Source organism: Calcarisporiella thermophila, assembly GCF_041956535.1.
Source record: "Calcarisporiella thermophila strain CBS 279.70 unplaced genomic scaffold VTP21scaffold_34, whole genome shotgun sequence".
NCBI lineage: Eukaryota > Fungi > Calcarisporiellomycota > Calcarisporiellomycetes > Calcarisporiellales > Calcarisporiellaceae > Calcarisporiella > Calcarisporiella thermophila.
In genome coordinates, this window is record NW_027192224.1 from 150,372 (window position 1) to 167,996 (window position 17,625).

Below are 17,625 nucleotides of genomic sequence, written 5' to 3' on the forward strand. Positions count from 1 at the left end.
GGAAGGATTGAATGAATGAGGTGAGCTGAACTGGCTGAAAATATATCACGTCATTTTTTTCATCTTGGGGAGCTTGATCTAAACTTGCCTCTCCCCTCTCCGTAATCCGAAAGATCATAGACTTTCGCACTAGGGAAAAGCCACGTCTGTATATACATTTTTTTTGAACAAGGCTTGGAAATAAGATATTGCGGTTTAGTGGTATGCTTTTAATTTCTACTCACTCTTGATTAATGCTAATGCTCTGGTTTCGACTGAGCATTTATCAGTGTCAAGCTCTTCTTGATCCTTGAACCCTTCTCACATAAGCCATATGTATTAAATTGCAGACACGATTAATATAGGTGCGAAACGTGCCCTGATCTCCACACAGGAGAAGTGCAAGATAATTATTACTCAGACGATGCTGGAAGAAGAGGGCGAAATGACAAATGAAACCCCTATGTCTCTAGAAGATACACCCGCTGAATTAGAGGAAAAGGGTGATATATCAATTGCATCAGACACACAACCTACAACCACGGTTCCTCTTTGTTCGGAATCCGCGTATACATTATCACCCATGCATATAGTTCAGGTGCATTCGAATGAGACGAAAGATCAGCGGGATGCGGAATTAGATCCAAACATCTCATATGAGGGGTCATCTCCAGAAGAAAATTCACCCGCGAATCTAGTTCTGCAGCACCCTACATCGTCCAAACCTCTCCCTACCCCTCTACGTACGGGCAAGCAGCGCGCTTGGCAACCCCAGCGCGCTAAGAGAGCCTTTAAACCAATGCGTATATCACCTGCAAAAGCGGCGCGGAGGGTGCAGCAAAGGCCGTCTGGTTCGGGTAGAGATGGAGCGAACTATGAACATGGAGAAATCGGAAGGCCCAGAATCGATGAAGAATTGGATCTGAGCGAATATGAGGAAGAGATTGAAGATGAGGGAGAAGAGGAGGAGGCTAGCGAGGAAAGAGGGATGGACGAATTCGATGAAGACGGATTGGAGGCAGAAGAATCGATTCACACTAGAGAAGAAGGCGAAGATAACGGGGAAGCTGAAGAGGGGGAGGAGGAGGAAGAGGAAGAAGAAGAAGAAGAGGAGGGGAAGGAGCAACATGAGAAGCTTCATGGGAAAATGAAGTCTCGACTGAAGGAGGATAAGATGGTTGCCATAATGGAAGAGGATGACTTCTTGGTTGTACACGAAAATATTTTAAAAGGACTTAAAGATGGTAACCGTTTTCCAGATCTGCTGACAATTCTAAAAAGTTGGAAAAGATAAATTGATGGAGTTTTAAATGTCATTTTTGCTGTAGATATTGATCCAACACAGCGGATAGTCGAGGCCATTTCCTTTGCGGAGCAGATACTTGGAATTGAACAAGCAGACGTGCAAGAAGCTAGTTTAAGTCACCAAGGAGAAGATATACTCGAAACAATGCGTGATGGAGTTGCAAATTATGCGACAGCTCTGTTAAATCGAGGGTAATTTTTGAGCTATTACTGTTTCAGTTTCTTTCACGTCCATCTCACGCAGAGTTTTTGAACCATAGGGAATATGATGCAGATTACTTGCCCAATCTTGTAAACAATTTTTTACAACGGGTACTTGACCTTACCATTGTTTTGTTGCACCGGTTTGAGACCAAAGTGCGTGCACATTCACGCGCAGGCGACAGTAATATTATTGCGACCTCAGCATTGCCGGATAAATTAGCAGAAGTTGCAACGCGAATACTTGGCGATGCAGATGCTCCTTTTTATAGATGGGTGTGTCTTGAGTATGGGTATCAAGCGCGATTTCCCCAGGTAGTTTCCGTTTCCTTTTTACTTGAGAAAGGGGAGTTCTGAGTTATTCTATGTTTATGAATTAGTTTACGGACGTGGAGTTCGATGCAGACGACGTCCTCTCGGGCGAAAAGGTCCGTGTCCAATTTTAATTTTGACATAACGCAGCATTTTAATCTAGTGGTTATCGGCCTATTTATTAGTTTGAACCTACCCACATTTCAAAATACCAGCTAGAAAATGTACAGTATTTCGTGCGCAAGGGAGGCGTAGAAGCTGTCCTTGGAGCACTCCAATGCAGTTGGTCTTCGGATTCTGAAAGGAGAGGGGTTCCTCTGGATTTAATTACTGTTTGGACGTTAGTTCGGTTGGTAACAAAGGTATAGTTTATTCTTTTCCTACATATATATTTTCACTTTGGCAAATAAATAATATTCCTCGATTTAGATTGGAGTGTTTGCGGCTGAGAATCCTGATGATATCCCGCTGACTGAATCTTATCAGGAGAATATCTTCCGCATCAATCAGGCAGTACGCTGGCACATGCTTGCAATTCCGGACTCTCTATTCAAGGGCTATGACCGCAATCTGATACAAACGCTAATGGGAATGATGTCTGTATTGGTGCTTGCACCAGTTCGAATACCACTTCAAATGGAGTCACAAGTGTCTCGTCAACGCCTTCTTCAAATGACAAACACACGGCTCACCAGGTCACAACCCAGCAGCGAAAAAGTGGATGATGATAAACTCGGTGAGTGCAAGGATGATAAAGAAGAGAGCGGGGAGAACGGAGAGGAACAAGTGTGTGATAATAAAGAACGTGGCGAAGAGAGCAATATCCATCTCGGGAGCGAGCTGAGGGTACTTTTGGAGCACGCATCGATGGCACGACGTGCGATTGAGCGATTCCTGAAGCTAGCGGATTTAAAACTTGATGTTGCTACTCGACTGCTTAAAAACACGCGCCTGGACCTGCGGCTGTGTGGTCTTGCCGAGATAAAGAATGTAATTGTGGAAGGCTATACGAGTATGCAGAAACAACAGCAAATGGCACAGTTTCCAGCTAAAATATTTATAGCACCGGGACAAGAAGTAGAATGCGACATTGGGGAGAAATGGGAGGAAGCGCTGGGGGTCATAGTCAGATGGATTCGAGAGACGAAGCTTCTCGATTACATTTATGGCGCCAGTGCGCATCTGGAATTGATGCAGCGGTCCTCGGATATCCTTGAATTTCTGGTACAAATGCATTCTCTAGAACTTTGTGATCTCGATGTAGTCTGGTCATCTGTAGTTGGAAATCAACATCGGTCGATTGTACACGGGGTTATGAAGGTTCTCGAGACAATTGCCCAATCTCTCGGAAAGGAGCACTATGACTACCTTTTCCGTAAACTTATAGCCATGCCTCTCCACCAATTTGACCAGCAAACGTATCAGCTGATTTACACGCTATGTATGTCAATGATATCCCAGGCACGAGTGGTGGGAGGAGGGAACACGGAGATGATTGTAAATTAGCACATAAAGATATTGCTGACTTTTTCGGCACACTAAAATCCTTTACTTTTAGGACCAATCACATATTTCTCTGGATGCATATCTGCTTCTTTACCATATTCTTCGTGTTTCTGCCGGTCCTTCTCCACGCGGTGTCAGCCCGCCTTTTGCTCCACTCACCTCCCCGACAATCCCGTCGCACTCTGCGCCGGCCTCGCAGTTAGCTTCCATCGAGCCGCATTTTCTTGGCAAATATTTCTCTTTACTGAGTTGGGCACTACAGTATGGTCCAGACGCAGAGGGAAAGCAACAGCTGAAAATGATGTGCATAGAGGATTTGCGAACCCATCACCCGGGCGTTTCATGGGGGCTGCGGGTCTTGATGAGAGTGCTAGGTATGCATTCACATATAATGGTGCGGTTCGAGAATTGAGCGCTTACACTGTATTTTTTTTTCTTGTTCAGATGTCATTGAAGCTCGAGACGGAACCGAGGCCTTGAATCAATCCTTCAATGAGCTATATGATATCCACCACCTCCCTAATCTTTTTCTTGATGACTTAGTGCACTGGTCGCAAGCGGCCAGACAAGCACTAGAAGAGCGACGGAGTAGCCTGGCATCCACTAGATCAATGGCACTGAAACGAGGTAGCGTGGCAACAATAATTGAAGGTGGCGGGGGTGATCCACTCTCTCCCACGAGCCCAACTCTATCGGTTGCCTCAAATATGCCACATATGACGAATTTTTTGCAAGAGCAGCTGCGGTCTCGTCTTGATTTCTTGCAGTTTGCTATGAATGTTCCCGATAGGCCTTTAATATCTCGAGTTGAACAAGCGGACGTTGTGTGGAACACTTTGATTTTGGACGCCGTTGGTGATAAGGAGCGGGACGAAGCATTTTCCTATTTAGGAAAAATTGGCATATATGAAGGGTTCAATGAACACTTCTTCCGACAGCGTATATCCGACCTTGATATTCAAGATAGAGGCTTTTCACAACAAGGATTCGCATATTTGCGGACATGCTTGATCGGGATAAATCGGCTTAAAGGCAATATTCGAGAGGTTGGTAATTCCCTTCACCTTTCTTCCCTCTCAACAAAGTTCCTAAGGGGGATTTCCTCTACTTTTCTCTTAGTTGAATGGAAAACTAGTCGTCGTAAAAGAGGAAGAGGGCCTTGAACATTTGTGGAAAATTGTACTATGTTGCGAAAATGATTTAGTAGGACGCATGGCAATAGAGTTTTTAGTCGAACTTGCTCTAAGTGTACTCTATTTTTTTGGACAAACATTTTATATCTTGTGTTGATTTTCTGACCACTTTTTTTCCAGACCGATCCTACGCTTCCCAACTTCAATATGATGAGACGAAAGCGATGGCGTGCTCTTATGGACACTAGCCTTGCCCATCTCTTTAGATCGGCGGAATACCTATCCGCTTATACTGAAGGAGTGTCAAGAGCAAATATACACCCTCCCGCTAAACTCTTCAACACGGGTGAAGCTGGAATCGAGAGAATTGTTGACAGTCTCCCGTCCACGCCAGTGATCCATATGCTTGAGAGTGACGACAAAGAAGATATCTGCAAAAAAGCGTCTTTAGTTTTTCGCCGGTGTTTGTCTGTACTTATTTACTTCTTGGACAGTTATGATGTATTATATCCAGCAACGAAGCATTCAAACAATCTTCCGCAAAGACATTCGGATTTAGACGAGGCTCGTATGATCGAGTTAAAAATCATCATTCACACCGTAAGTTTTCTACACCTTGTAGCATATCTATTCAATCGGTCTCTAAGTTGACATTCCTCCTTTCTTGTAGACATCTGAGAGAGTCCGTCTCCAGATACACCCAACAGAAACCGTGTTTCAGCTCCGTCGTAAAGTCGCAAGCCTCATAAATGCGTCGTCTACAGCTGAAGTCTTCATGATCTATGCGGGGCAGGAGCTCAACTCTGCTGTTTATGACTGCAAAACTTTACACGAAATTGGGCTTTCTGATGGAAACGCCGTGAATGTTGCGCGAAGACTTTCCGGCGATACTCGGGTTAAAAACGCTGGTTCGCTACTTAATCAAGGACAGACATCACAAACTATTGGAACTGACGCTGAGAAGAACGCAAATGCTTCTCAGGCAGAGATAGATGCCGGGCATCCGTTGGATGTGCTAGCACTTGATGAGCTCTCCGACCAATTCCTAGAGATGTTGCGACTAAGAGAAGAGTTTGCTGCTCAGGTGTGGGAGTTTATGATGCGTCTTCCCACCAACCGTCACGTATTCGAAAATCTACGACTACTTAAATCAAAAACGGGTGGGCAAGTTGACAATTGGAATGTAATACTAGACCAAGAATCGATTTTCCGGCTCTACTACGCCCTTTTGGTCGTGCATTATTTCCTGCTAAAGGTTGACGAAGGGGTGAGAAAAATAATTAATTGAGTATTTATTTGTTCGCGCTTATAGACATTTTCTCTATTTGTATTCATTAGGTTGGCTCGCAAACTTGGAAGCAGCGGTTTGTGGAATTAGGCGGTGTAAATCACTTAATCTCCGTGCTGGTATCTGAAAATTTATGGGCATCTGAAAACAGAAACTATGCAAACACCCCAACTGCGATGGATGTGGAGCTTACAGGGAAAGAGCTCTCGCCAACTTCCCTCGCTATGGACCCGGGTAATAGTGCGGCGATGCCTAAGACTGACGCTGGTTTGATGATGACAAAGCTGTGCTTTGTGCTAATATTAAAAGTTCTGAATATATTCTTCATGGGTAAGCTGGCCAGCATTTAACTTTTACAATTCACCAGTTTAATATAGTGTACATTTTTTCAACTTTAGATGAGCAGTGCAAAAAGAGCCTCGACAAGCTCAACAATGTAGACCAGTCAGAGCTTATCAATCGTCTACTCTGGCTGGTGGAAGGTGCCACAACTTGTATCGGTGACGAGGAGCCAAGTAAATTTATAACGTCTTCGTATCTCTAATCCTTTTATTAATTGAGATTATTCGTATAGAGAAAGAAAATATAAGCATTGTCAGCTCTGCCATGCGTTTACTTGTCTGGCGCCTAACTTCTAACGTATCGGCTCTGCGCGTCTTCTATGAAGTTTCAACACTGCGTGAATGGGTTGGGGGTGTTCTCTTACGCTGTTCATCGGAAGATTTACGGGCTCTGGCAGCAGGAGAAATCGAAAAACTCTGCCAGAGTGTACAACCTGAAACAGGAGTTGTCCATCCTCTTGTTTACCTCCTAAATCTCCTTACCTCCCTACTACCAGAACTCGAAACCTATGCACTTACTTGCAAGGAATTTTTCAACTTGTTTAATTGGCTACTGACCCAGGCCTCGAATACCCATGAATCAGCAGGATTGGATTTCCCGGAGCTCTTGGACCATATGATTGAGGCTATTGAACAGCACCCCGTTGTGGAGACTTCTTCGAAGGGCGTGGAGGACACGGTGTTGGTGGGCTTACTAAGGTTGACTACAACTCTGTTGCGAAGTAAACCGAAAATAAAAGAAATGCACGAGATGAGCAAAAGGTAAATTCGTAGTATATCTTTTGTCGCTCTACGGTGAATCATTAATGGTGTGACTTCTTTACTAGATTAATCAAGCTTGTACACCATTGCCTCTTCGATATCCCCCTTATTGATCACCTCTCCGCCTCTGCTCCACCCAAATGTAAGCTTAGTACCACTCGGGATACCGCAATGAAGTTACTCCTGGAGCTAGTACAGGAATGCCCCGATAACCTCTTATATTTGTTCGACCTGCTTTTCAACCAGCTGCAAAGGGGTATGTATATAAGCTTTATTTTTATTGAAATTCTGATTTCAATTGCTGATTTTTTGAACTCACGGTTGTTTTATAAGACAAAACCGCCAGCGATCGGTGGAATTACAATCCCCAAGCACTTCAGAAGGCGGAGTGCGGTTATGTTGGGCTGGTCAACCTCGGAGCCACATGTTATGTAAACTCTCTCGTACAGCAATTCTTTATGAACCCCCCTTTCCGGCGCGATATAATGTCCACTTTGCCGCATGATCCTGATAGGGAGAATCTCCTTTATCAGCTGCAGCTTATGTTTGCACATCTGCAGGAGTCGGAAAAAAAGACATATAATCCCCGTAGCTTTTGTGAAGCGTTTAAGGATTTCGACGGAAGCCCCTTGAACGTGAGTGTGCAAATGGATGTTGACGAGTTTTTCAATATGCTCTTTGATCGGCTCGAAAATTTGGCCACGGGTCTTCCTCAATCGACTCTATTTAAAAGACTTTATGGCGGTACTTTCTTGCACCAAATCAAGAGCATGAACTGCCCACATATCTCCGAACGAGAGGAGAATTTCTTCGCTATCCAGTGCGAGGTCAAGAACAAGAAGACGGTTGAAGAGAGCTTGCAACTGTATGTAGAGGGTGAGATGCTGGATGGAGACAACCAGTACTTCTGTGCAGCATGTGGTGTCAAAGTCGACGCGGTGAAGCGTGCATGCATTAAGTCGTTGCCAGAAAACCTAATATTGCATTTAAAACGGTTCGATTTCGATATGGAGAACATGCGTCGGGTAAAGATAAATGACGAATTCGAGTTTCCCGAACGCTTGAATATGGAGCCGTATATGTTGGAATATCTAAAGCGAACTGAAGCGTCGGTGGCTGGTGAAGAGGGGGAGGAGGCCGAGGGCATGGTTGGTGTGGTGGAATCGGGAGGTAACTTTTCCTCTCTGCTACTCGATTCCCAGTACGAATATGAGCTAGTGGGTGTATTGGTTCATTCGGGTACAGCGGATTCGGGTCACTATTACTCCTTTATTAAAGAGCGAGATAGTGCTGGTGGCTCAGGGGGCGATACACCCTCGTTATTAGGCAAGTCGCTGCCCGGTACCCGGAAGTGGTATCATTTCAACGACTCCAATGTCGAGGTGTTTGACCCCGCCGAAATACGACAGCAGTGCTTTGGAGGCTTCGATACGGTGTCGCAATGGGATCCTGTGCAACAGAAAACCATGCAGCATCAAATACAAAAACAGCACAGCGCCTACATGCTCTTCTACGAAAAGGTTAAGGGAAAATCAGAGCAATCACTGCGAGATAGTGTGGCTCATGAGGAGCACCTAAAACCAGCAGAAGAACGCACGACTCCGCAAATTGCTGACGAAGGAATGCGGGAATTATATATGAGCGTGTGGCGCGACAACACAAGCTTTCTTCGCGACACTTATCTATATGATTCAACCTTCTTTCAGTTTATGAGGAGTTTGCTTGAAATTCGTTCTCCAACCTCTTCCGAGAACGGCCAGGATGCCTCCACTCCAGTTCTCGACGAGGTGATGAGGGACGTGGACGAAAGGGCCGAGATTGGCATAAGGAAGCTGCAGCTCGGGATTATGTTCTACATAAACGTTCTTGTTCACGCGAAGCGCGAACGCGATGAGTTAGCGGAATGGACTGATTTCTTGCGCAAACTTCTCGAACGCTTCCCCGAGGGCTGTCGCTGGTTTTTGCTCATGCTGACGAAAGACAAAAGCCTCAACTTGCAGTTGCTGCTCTCTTGCCAGATTGAGGTTGCTCGAAGAAGCTTCGCGCAATTGGTGGCGACTGCCCTTCAGACCCTGAATCAGGAGAGCCCACACCTCTTGTTCGAGAGGCAATCGCGTAGGTCAGCTTCAGATATGGATGCCTCCGCCGAGGACGACGAACTTCTCATCGAAAGTTTCCTTTCGCTGCTTACTTTTCTTCTCTCTGAGGCAGAACATTATTGGCGCAATCTCGATCAACTCTTTCATCTGTTCGTTATCACAGCCCAATTGGATCCTTACGTGAGCTCTATGATGGTAGAGCATGGAATTCTAACCCGATTGCTTGAGTTCTACATGGCCGACGAGTTGAAGCACCCAATCATCCCAAATAATAAGCGGCGTGAGAAGGCTGTTGTGTATATGCTCGGGTTTCTCCTTGAGGCATTAAGCGTACTGATTCTGACATGCGACGTGCCGGCTAGTTTCGCTGCAGACGATGAACCGGAACAAAGTGAGGGAGAGGCCATAGACAGTGAAAATCAGGATATTGACTCGGCCATGGGCGAAACCGCCAAGAGCTCTCCTCCAGCAACAAAGGCCATTGATGGTCTGCAGAAGCAGCAGTCTAAAGCGACACGGTTTTCGCGTGCAGATCTCAACTTGATGTTCTTTGTTCTTCCGGGTAAAGAGCGTCTCCCGCTGTTCTTTGCCAAATTGCTGCAAGAGCGCCCTCACTTCTCCATCGTCCGCGATATATTCTCTCACTTTATCTCTGCATCCAGCCCGGTGGCCATGCAGCTCATCGAAAGTCTGTTTGCCGGTGTCATCAAAATAGAATGCCCCGAGGAAGATTTCGGATCATACAGTGAGATGCTTCTCTATGTGACCCAGTTCGAAGATGTTCCAAAAGACTTTGCAGCTAAGCGTGAACTGGTCGTCAAAGAAATGCTCAAGCTATTTATGATGCTGGTGAACTCGAGAGAACCTACCTCACATCATATCATTTGGGATCTCTTAATGGTGTTCCGCCAATCAGTAGCTTTCGACGGAGAAGTTGGCAATGGATTACGAAGAGAACTGGCAGAATTTACGCCGGTATGGTTGCCTCGAACAGTTCTTTCCAACCCATTTGATAAAATTCGTCAGTCAAGCGGAGACCTATTTGAAGCCCTTTTAACGAGTGGAGCGTTTGGCTCCTTGGAAATTAAGGGGGAAGGTGTTATAGAGACAAATGAAGAACGGGAGCAGATGGATGAAGGGGAACGATCGAGTGACGAAAGGGATGTGGATATGAGGGAGAAAGCAAGAGAAGAATCGAGCGCTGCTTCCAATCGAATACAGGAAGTGTATATTGCACTGTTAAAGAAGTTGCCGAGTGCACAAATGGAATGGCGTTCGGGCCAGGCTTTAAATGCCAATGGAAAGGGATGGCGACTCACCTCGTATTTCCGAGTCCTGCGGATGTGCGTCCGGTCCCAATCGGATAAAACGTTGTTCCGCCCATATCTGCTAAATTTCTTGGAGTGCTTCCTGATGGTGAATGCAATACAGCACGGAATGGATGTAGATCGAAAGGTAAACCTCGTTATAAAGCTTTCACTACGTCGGCTTTCTCCGGTATATATTTAGTGATTTTTTTCCCACAGGAAATGCTAGCATTTTTCCAAGTTGTATTGGAGGGTTGCCCTGAGAACCTCGACGAGTTTGTCAAATCAGGGGAGCGAATGTGGAAGGGCTTTTTCGAAAACTTCGTTCAGTAAGCTATTGTTTGGATCACAACCCGAAGATCTACGTAGTCAATCTGATGTCTCTTCTATACTAGCTTGGATAAAATTCGCGAAAATATCCTCTTTAACAAGACCTTCCTCCCTCACTTCTACAGTGTGATATTGCTCGCGTGTCAGCGCTCCCACGAGTTCCACCTGGCGTGGCAGACGGCGCACACATGTAGCTGGGCCATGAAGTGTATGATACTTGGCCATTTCCAGGACACACACGTAAGAAACCCAGAAAAAAATATACATGTTCGATTATCTTTCTTCTAATTGCCATATGCTTGACGGTTATCTTTTGTAGTGGACAAAAGAGTTGCAGGAGCTCTTCAACTTTTCTGCGCAGCAGTCGTCCAGCTTCCGAAGAATAATGTGGAAACAGGAACTTGACAGCGTACCCTATTTCATTAAGTGAGCATTTGACTCTGACGTTCCCCTTTTTCTTTACTCCTCACTAACCAAATAAATTTTAGAACGGCACGTTTGCTTTATTTCCCCAACGACTCAAGCACTATGGAATATTTCTGCGAGGTTAAGGGATTCCTAAATATTACCGCAAACATTGCCAGCATGATGAACATGCTTGCTGGTGGCAAAGAAGAGGCATACCAACATCTCGATGAGTCGCTCCTAGTTCTTGCGGATTACCTGCAGCTAACCAGCCGCCACTCTCACAAATCATGTAAGTCATGACTCCATCTAAGCTTACATTTTATTTTGGCAATGATGATGAACCATTTATGACCTTACATGTTATATATCATGTCTAGACGTGATAGCCGCCATTAGAAATTGGACCACTATACAGCAGGCGCTCAAATCATTAAGCATTTTGTTGCGCGCAAATACCCCCTCAAATGTTTTCCTTCATGCGTGTGAAGTACTCTGCCTCTTGGCTCATAACCCGCTTACTAGACGTAGCGTGGTTCCTTTATTAGATGCCATGCATAACGCTGCGCAACTATGGCATGAGAAGATGGAGGCAGGTGAAGTGACTGACGAGGATTTGTTATTGGCTTTCGGAGGAAAGTTCTCCGCTATTGTGCAGCTTGAGTTCTGGAAACCTCACACGCAGGATGCGAGCCTGGAGGGTGTGTATCATCAGGTTGGCCCACTGGTACATATTTTCTGGCCATGGCTGCATAACAAGCCTGCCCACCGGGTTCTTGAGTTACGATCTCGGTTCTATGAACCCTTCTATGAGCTCGCGGTTGAACTTGCCCAGGGAACAGAGTCGCTAGATGGAGAAGAGCGGAAATTTATCAAGGGGGTAGAGCTCAACGTGCTGCTTGCACTCGAGAGCCTACCGCTCGGGTGGAATACGCCCTGCATTGAATATGTGATCTCGGTTGCGTCTCGGATTGGCGAGATGGATGGTGCTCTCTCGAAGAAGATAAGTGAGCTGCCATCCCTGGCGTGCTTGGTAGAACGGCTAAAACAGGCGGATAGCACCGAATTACGCGAGGCCGGAGAGACCATAGAGAGGCATCTCAAGGCCCCTCCCCCGGCTGGGGAGGGGACAAAGCAGAGAGAAGTGACAGACCAGAATCGGGCTTTGTCGCTGCAAAAACAAGAACTAATGACGGAAATTCTTCCAGTAGCTGGTGACCAGATGGAATGTGCTTCACCTTCGACTCAGGCGACACTTGGACACGATAACACTAGCAGAGAAGAGAAAAAATTAGCAGAAGGCTAAAAATTTAAATACTTCCTTTGTGCATATACGATTATATTTTTTCCTTTTCCCATATACATATATATTATATTATATACATTTTTCCTATTACATCCTTTTCTATTCCTGAAAGGCGGGACGAGAAGGCTATCTACACCTTTTTTTTTATTGTAAATATTATAATTGAAATAACACCGATATTTTATTGAAAGCAAACTTACAATCTCACGATTGTGTAGCCATTTTGGCAGAAATAATGCTTAACGCAATTTTTTTTTCAAATTCGTATTGACCCCCTACTGGTTGTTGCAGAACCGAGGCTGAGTAGTGGGTTTTGAAGATAGTGAAAGGTCGACTCCCTTCCCATGAGTAAAGTGACTGCATTCTCGAGAATTTTTTTCGCCTTTTTTCCACCCAAGACGTATTCTCACAACAACCATACAACACAATGCGTGAAGTAATAACATTACAGTTTGGCCACAGTGCTAATTTTATTGGGACGCATTTCTGGAACACACAAGACGCGTACTTCACTTACGATCCTGCCGCTCCTCCCCCCGAGTTGATGCACGATGTTCTCTACCGTACTGGAATGTCGCAGCAGGTGCACAAATGCTCTCCTTCATTTTTATTTTTAAAACGCGGGCAAAAGAACTGAATTTTGGACATTGAGTAGGGCATAGAGACATACACTCCCCGTGCGCTGATATATGATTTAAAGGGCGGCTTTGGATCCTTGAGCAAATATAATAGATTGTATGAGGACAAGACCACAGAGTCCAATTTAGAAGGGAATGTGGTAAAATATGAGCAGGAGCGCCATCCCAAGAATTCATTCTTGCAAACTCTGGAAGAAGAGGAGGTTAGTAGCCGATGCTGCTCCAATCTACTTGGATTGCATTTGATTGAGTCGGATCTCAACTATTTTTTTTTCGTTTCGAAGGAGACAGGAATTACAAACGAGGCAAAAAATTTTAATCTCGATAAAGAAGTCAAGGTGTGGTCTGATTTTAACCGAACCACCTTCCACCCACGCTCTCTCCATCAACTTCTGTCACACAGTCTTGACTCGTCCATATTGCCTTTCTCTGCTTTCCCCGTTGGCCTCGACGCGTTTCAGGAATATGAGCGTGACCACGCCTCCTACGATGATTCCCTTCGCCACTTCGCGGAAGAGTGTGACCAGCTGCAGGGATTCCACGTTATGGTCTCAACCTATGACGCATGGGGAGGATTTGCTACTGGGATCTTGGAAAGCGTGCGAGATGAGTTCTCAAAGGCGGGGATCTGGGTCTATGGGCTTGGAAACCTAAGCCCCGAACCGTACGAGAATCTGGTACGGAAAAAGAAGCATTTGTTGTTTTCGAGTTTAGCTTCAATGTAATGGTGCCAATCCAACCTCACGTGTTTTTGCAAACATTAACATAGAGAAAAAGTCAGATGGAGCCTATTAACGAGGCCTTGAGTATGGTACGACTGGGAGAGCTAGCTTCCGTATACGTTCCGCTGCGAAGAGAATGCTTGGATGTGCCCTGGCCAAAACTTTCCTTCAATGTTAGTTAGACACCTTAATCATGCACATTGCATTTTTAGCTACGATACTAGAACGCCTTTCTCTTTTATACTGCATTCGATAGCCGAAGCTCCTCTATCATACAACCGCAGTCTTGTCTGCGGCAATCGAAACTGCATCCCTACCCTTCCGTACACGCCAGGACCCCACTAGCATGGGACAACTCGCAGGGCTCTATAACTGGCGCAGTAGCATACCCCTCGCCTCGCTATCAGTAGCAATGCCGCTCGGTGACGCCGAGCACTTTCACAAATCAGATATCAGAAGTCTAACGACAACCAAAAAAGAGGACCCATATAGCCAGTCACTAGTAATCCGAGGCTTGGAAAAGAGGTCAGTTTTAGTTGCCTTTATATTATGATGCGGAAAGGCCCATAGGATATTAACTTGATGGCTTTAGCGATGCGAAAAAGAGGTTGGAGGAACTGCAAGACCAGAATGAGGCCATATCGGCAGGGTAAAGACCTTTCTAGCCTAGCCAACCGTTTCCTATTGTTGAAGCATGCTTTCACCAATTTGTAGGCAATTGGTGCACACTGCTTTTCCGACTGCTTCGCCATATCCAAAAATATTCGAGCAAGACACTAGGTAACGCATTGCTTCAAGACACGTTCACATGCTTTCTCTACCACCCCTCCTACCTTTTTTTTAACCCGGAGTGTTTTTTTTTATTAGTCCTCTTCCTCAAACATCTGTGGCAATGCTTACACGTTTGGCCGCCTCAAACACTCTGGCACACAACACCGCCTCACTTTTACGGGCCATCAACGAGGTTAACTTTAGCGCGCATGTAGAGTATAGAACGGATTTGGAGAATTCAATTGGGGAGGATGAATGGAGAGAGGTGAAAAGCACTCTGGCCGATTTATTGGATGCCTATCGAGGAGACTGAATATGAGGCGTGTGGCTCATCTGTTTCAGCGCCTTGTCCAATTTGCGGGCAGGGGGCTAGATCGTAAGGGCCTAGCGGGGATGGCAAAACGAAGGTGGATAGGGAGGATGCGGGAATGTGTATGGACTGTTTTGTTTAGGCTGCGTCTTCACTCTTGTAATGATGTTACATATACTTGCATGAGTTTGTCACGACGGATTTCGTGGCCTTGGGCCGAAAGCAAAGAGGAAAATGCTATCCATCCATTCTGCGCCACACTTCTATTTTTAATTTGGAAATAACTCCTAATAAATAGGATTCCGTTAGATCATGCGTTATTTTTGGAAACTTGCTGATGGAACCCGTGAAACCTTCATGCGTAATGTAGCTTTGTGGTTCCCTTTTTCTCTGTCCCCCTCTTCTCTCTTTTTCTGCTGGCTGCTGTTGGCTCCTACATATTACCTCCGGTAGGGCATTTACCTCTTATCTACAGCGTCATTTCATCAGAGTTGAGCTTCCACATCGATTCACTCCAACCATTTTCCAGCTATTGGCTTCAGTCTACTTCTCGATTGATTTCATGCGAATACCGCCAGAGAATAATGTTCGGCGGCTTTTGCCTCTTCACTTTGCCGCATTCACTTTCCTCACCGCGCTTCTCCTGCTGGTCTCGAGAACCGCTCGCATTCAACAATCCTCCGTGCGGCCATTCCCATGGCACCTCCCACTTAACACCAATATGGACGAGCATTTCCTCAGTGTCGAATCTGTGCCCGAGGAAAGAAGAGCAGAGAACAAATGGATCATTATTATAGATGCCGGGTCCAGCGGGTCCAGAGTGTGGGTGTACGAGAATAAATTGGGCGCGGCGCAAATCCATGGCGAGGTGAGAGGACTGGAGAACGTTGGCTTCAAAAGCACAGAGCCTGGTAAGTGGTTATTATGTTTTGAGGTCATGGCTTAATTCTAACAATTGTTTTATATTCGTACTTCCCCTCCCTCTTTGTTTGAATTATGCCACCAGGCCTTTCCTCGTTTGCTCAACGCACAAGTGAATTAGCTAGGCATCTCCGCCCCCTGCTCGACTTTGCCCAGCAACTTATCCCTTCCGCCGATCTCCCATCCACCCCTATCTATGTCCTCGCCACCGCTGGGCTACGCCTACTCTCCCCCAATCTGCAGAGCCGCTTGCTCCATGAGACATGTATGCTGATTCGACGTGAATACCCCTTTCACCTTCCCGACTGCGGAGAACACGTACGCGTGTTAACGGGAGAAATGGAGGGGATCTATGGCTGGTTGGCCGTCAACTACCGGAGCCTGCTGACGGGCGGAGAGCGGGCCAGCATTGGTTTTGTGGACATTGGAGGAGCCAGTGCTCAGATAGCCGTTGAGCATGAAGACGGCGAGGAGGTACGTATACCTCTAGGGGGAAGGCGGGAGCAAGAAGTGCGCGTGGGGTCTGTGTCGCTGCTTGGGTATGGCAGCAACGAGGCACGTCGCAGATATGTCCAAGAGCTGATCACGGCCACTTCGCGCGACGGGGCGGCAATACACGATCGAATTCCCGACCCGTGTTTACCGCAGGGCGTGGTCACTTACGAGGTGAACGTTGTGCTAAGCGGCACGGGTGATTACCGCCGCTGCCGCCGCCTTGTCTCCCGCATGATCAAACGCATCTGCCCCGTCAGCCTGACACGGGAAAGCGCGCAGTGCAACGCGCTCGCGGCGACCTTTGCATCGATCGAGAAATTCATTGGGATTTCGGAGGTGTATTACGTGGCCCGCGCCCTCGGGCTCTCGAAATACGAGCGGGAAAAATTCGAACTGCAGACCGCCTACACGTGTGCATCGAAGCGTTGGATAGCGGCCAAGGCGGCGAAAGCGGAGGGCCACGAGAGAACCCTGTGCTTTAGGGCGGTGTGGGTCTCGGAATTTCTAGAAAAGATTAATAAGGGCCGAGCTCTGGCCGAGAAAAGTCGGCAGGACGAGAAGAAGAAGGGACAAAGGGGAGCGACGGGAAGGGGTAGAGAGCGAACTGTTGCGCTGAAGCTGGATATCTTGGGCGATGTGAGTTGGACGCTGGGCGCAGCCATTGTGCATATATACAAGGCCAAGCCTGCATCTGCTGCGCCCCCCTCCACCTCCTGGGCATTCCTGCAGAGACACCATAGAACCATTCTTACCTATAGCCACGAGTATCGAACACCCTTACTCTCGGTTGTCTTCTTGGCAAGCGCGGCGGTGAGCGTGTGGATCTGGTGGTATGTCCGTAGGCGCCGCAGGGCAAAGCGGAGGTCTACGAGCGTGCCAGCGTGGGTCGACGCCATGTGCGCCTCGAAGGGCAAGGGAGGCCGCGTGCTGCCGCGACAGGCTGCCAACGGGCTGACGATCAGAGCCATGAGCAATACGAACTTGTGTGGTAGTGCGAACCCGGGGGAGAAAGAGAAGCCGGCGGGGGGTTTCGTACTGCCGAGCATGATCATGTATTCCAGCTAGTGCCCCAGCTCTGGGCGGGAACCCTTTGCTTGGACCTGTGTATATTAAATGTAAATACTCCCCTGAACCACTCCTCCATATACCATTTCCGATTGCCGAAATAAAGATTCTCCCGGCCTGCAAACCTTAATTTGCCGGATGTTTCTCCTACGGCTCAAGCGGCCCAACAAAACGGTCTAGAAGGCCGGGAACTCGCTGGCCCACGGGGAAGGCCACGGGGGAGGAAGGAGAGGCCAAGCGCGTGGTTGAGCACGGCCACGGCGGTGAACAACGCCATCGCGCCAGCATGGGAACAGCTCACCGCCACGGACCAAATATCCTCAGCGGGTGGGCGGGGACGGGGGGTTTGAAAAGTTAAGGTTTTTCTTAGAAGGCTGACGCCGCTCTGATTGGTGCAGGCGACCACGCGAAATCCTCGCGTGTATAATA

The 17,625-nt window shown here is 46.9% G+C and overlaps 3 protein-coding genes across 3 annotated transcripts; all 3 read left to right on the forward strand.

Moving 5' to 3' along the window:
• Positions 1-403: 403 nt before the first annotated feature.
• On the forward strand, positions 404-12,274 carry VTP21DRAFT_7927 (uncharacterized protein; the record flags this gene model as incomplete). The annotated part of the gene is made up of 21 exons (XM_069398722.1): positions 404-1,223; positions 1,308-1,476; positions 1,545-1,800; positions 1,866-1,913; positions 1,983-2,159; positions 2,227-3,294; positions 3,356-3,677; positions 3,748-4,349; positions 4,423-4,551; positions 4,617-5,036; positions 5,107-5,703; positions 5,775-6,054; positions 6,123-6,239; positions 6,299-6,827; positions 6,893-7,083; positions 7,161-10,381; positions 10,453-10,562; positions 10,629-10,803; positions 10,883-10,989; positions 11,052-11,260; positions 11,349-12,274. The coding sequence occupies 21 exons, from the start codon at positions 404-406 to the stop codon at positions 12,272-12,274; spliced, it is 10,473 nt and encodes a 3,490-aa protein (XP_069246109.1).
• Positions 12,275-12,701: 427 nt separating this feature from the next.
• Positions 12,702-14,718, forward strand: VTP21DRAFT_7928 (uncharacterized protein; the record flags this gene model as incomplete). The annotated part of the gene is made up of 8 exons (XM_069398723.1): positions 12,702-12,857; positions 12,930-13,115; positions 13,197-13,589; positions 13,682-13,807; positions 13,891-14,159; positions 14,227-14,283; positions 14,349-14,414; positions 14,502-14,718. The coding sequence occupies 8 exons, from the start codon at positions 12,702-12,704 to the stop codon at positions 14,716-14,718; spliced, it is 1,470 nt and encodes a 489-aa protein (XP_069246110.1).
• Positions 14,719-15,277: 559 nt separating this feature from the next.
• Positions 15,278-17,196, forward strand: VTP21DRAFT_7929 (uncharacterized protein; the record flags this gene model as incomplete). Its single annotated transcript, XM_069398724.1, has 2 exons — positions 15,278-15,626; positions 15,722-17,196. 2 exons carry the CDS (start codon positions 15,278-15,280, stop codon positions 17,194-17,196), a joined length of 1,824 nt encoding a protein of 607 aa, XP_069246111.1.
• Between the last annotated feature and the right edge of the window lie 429 nt (positions 17,197-17,625).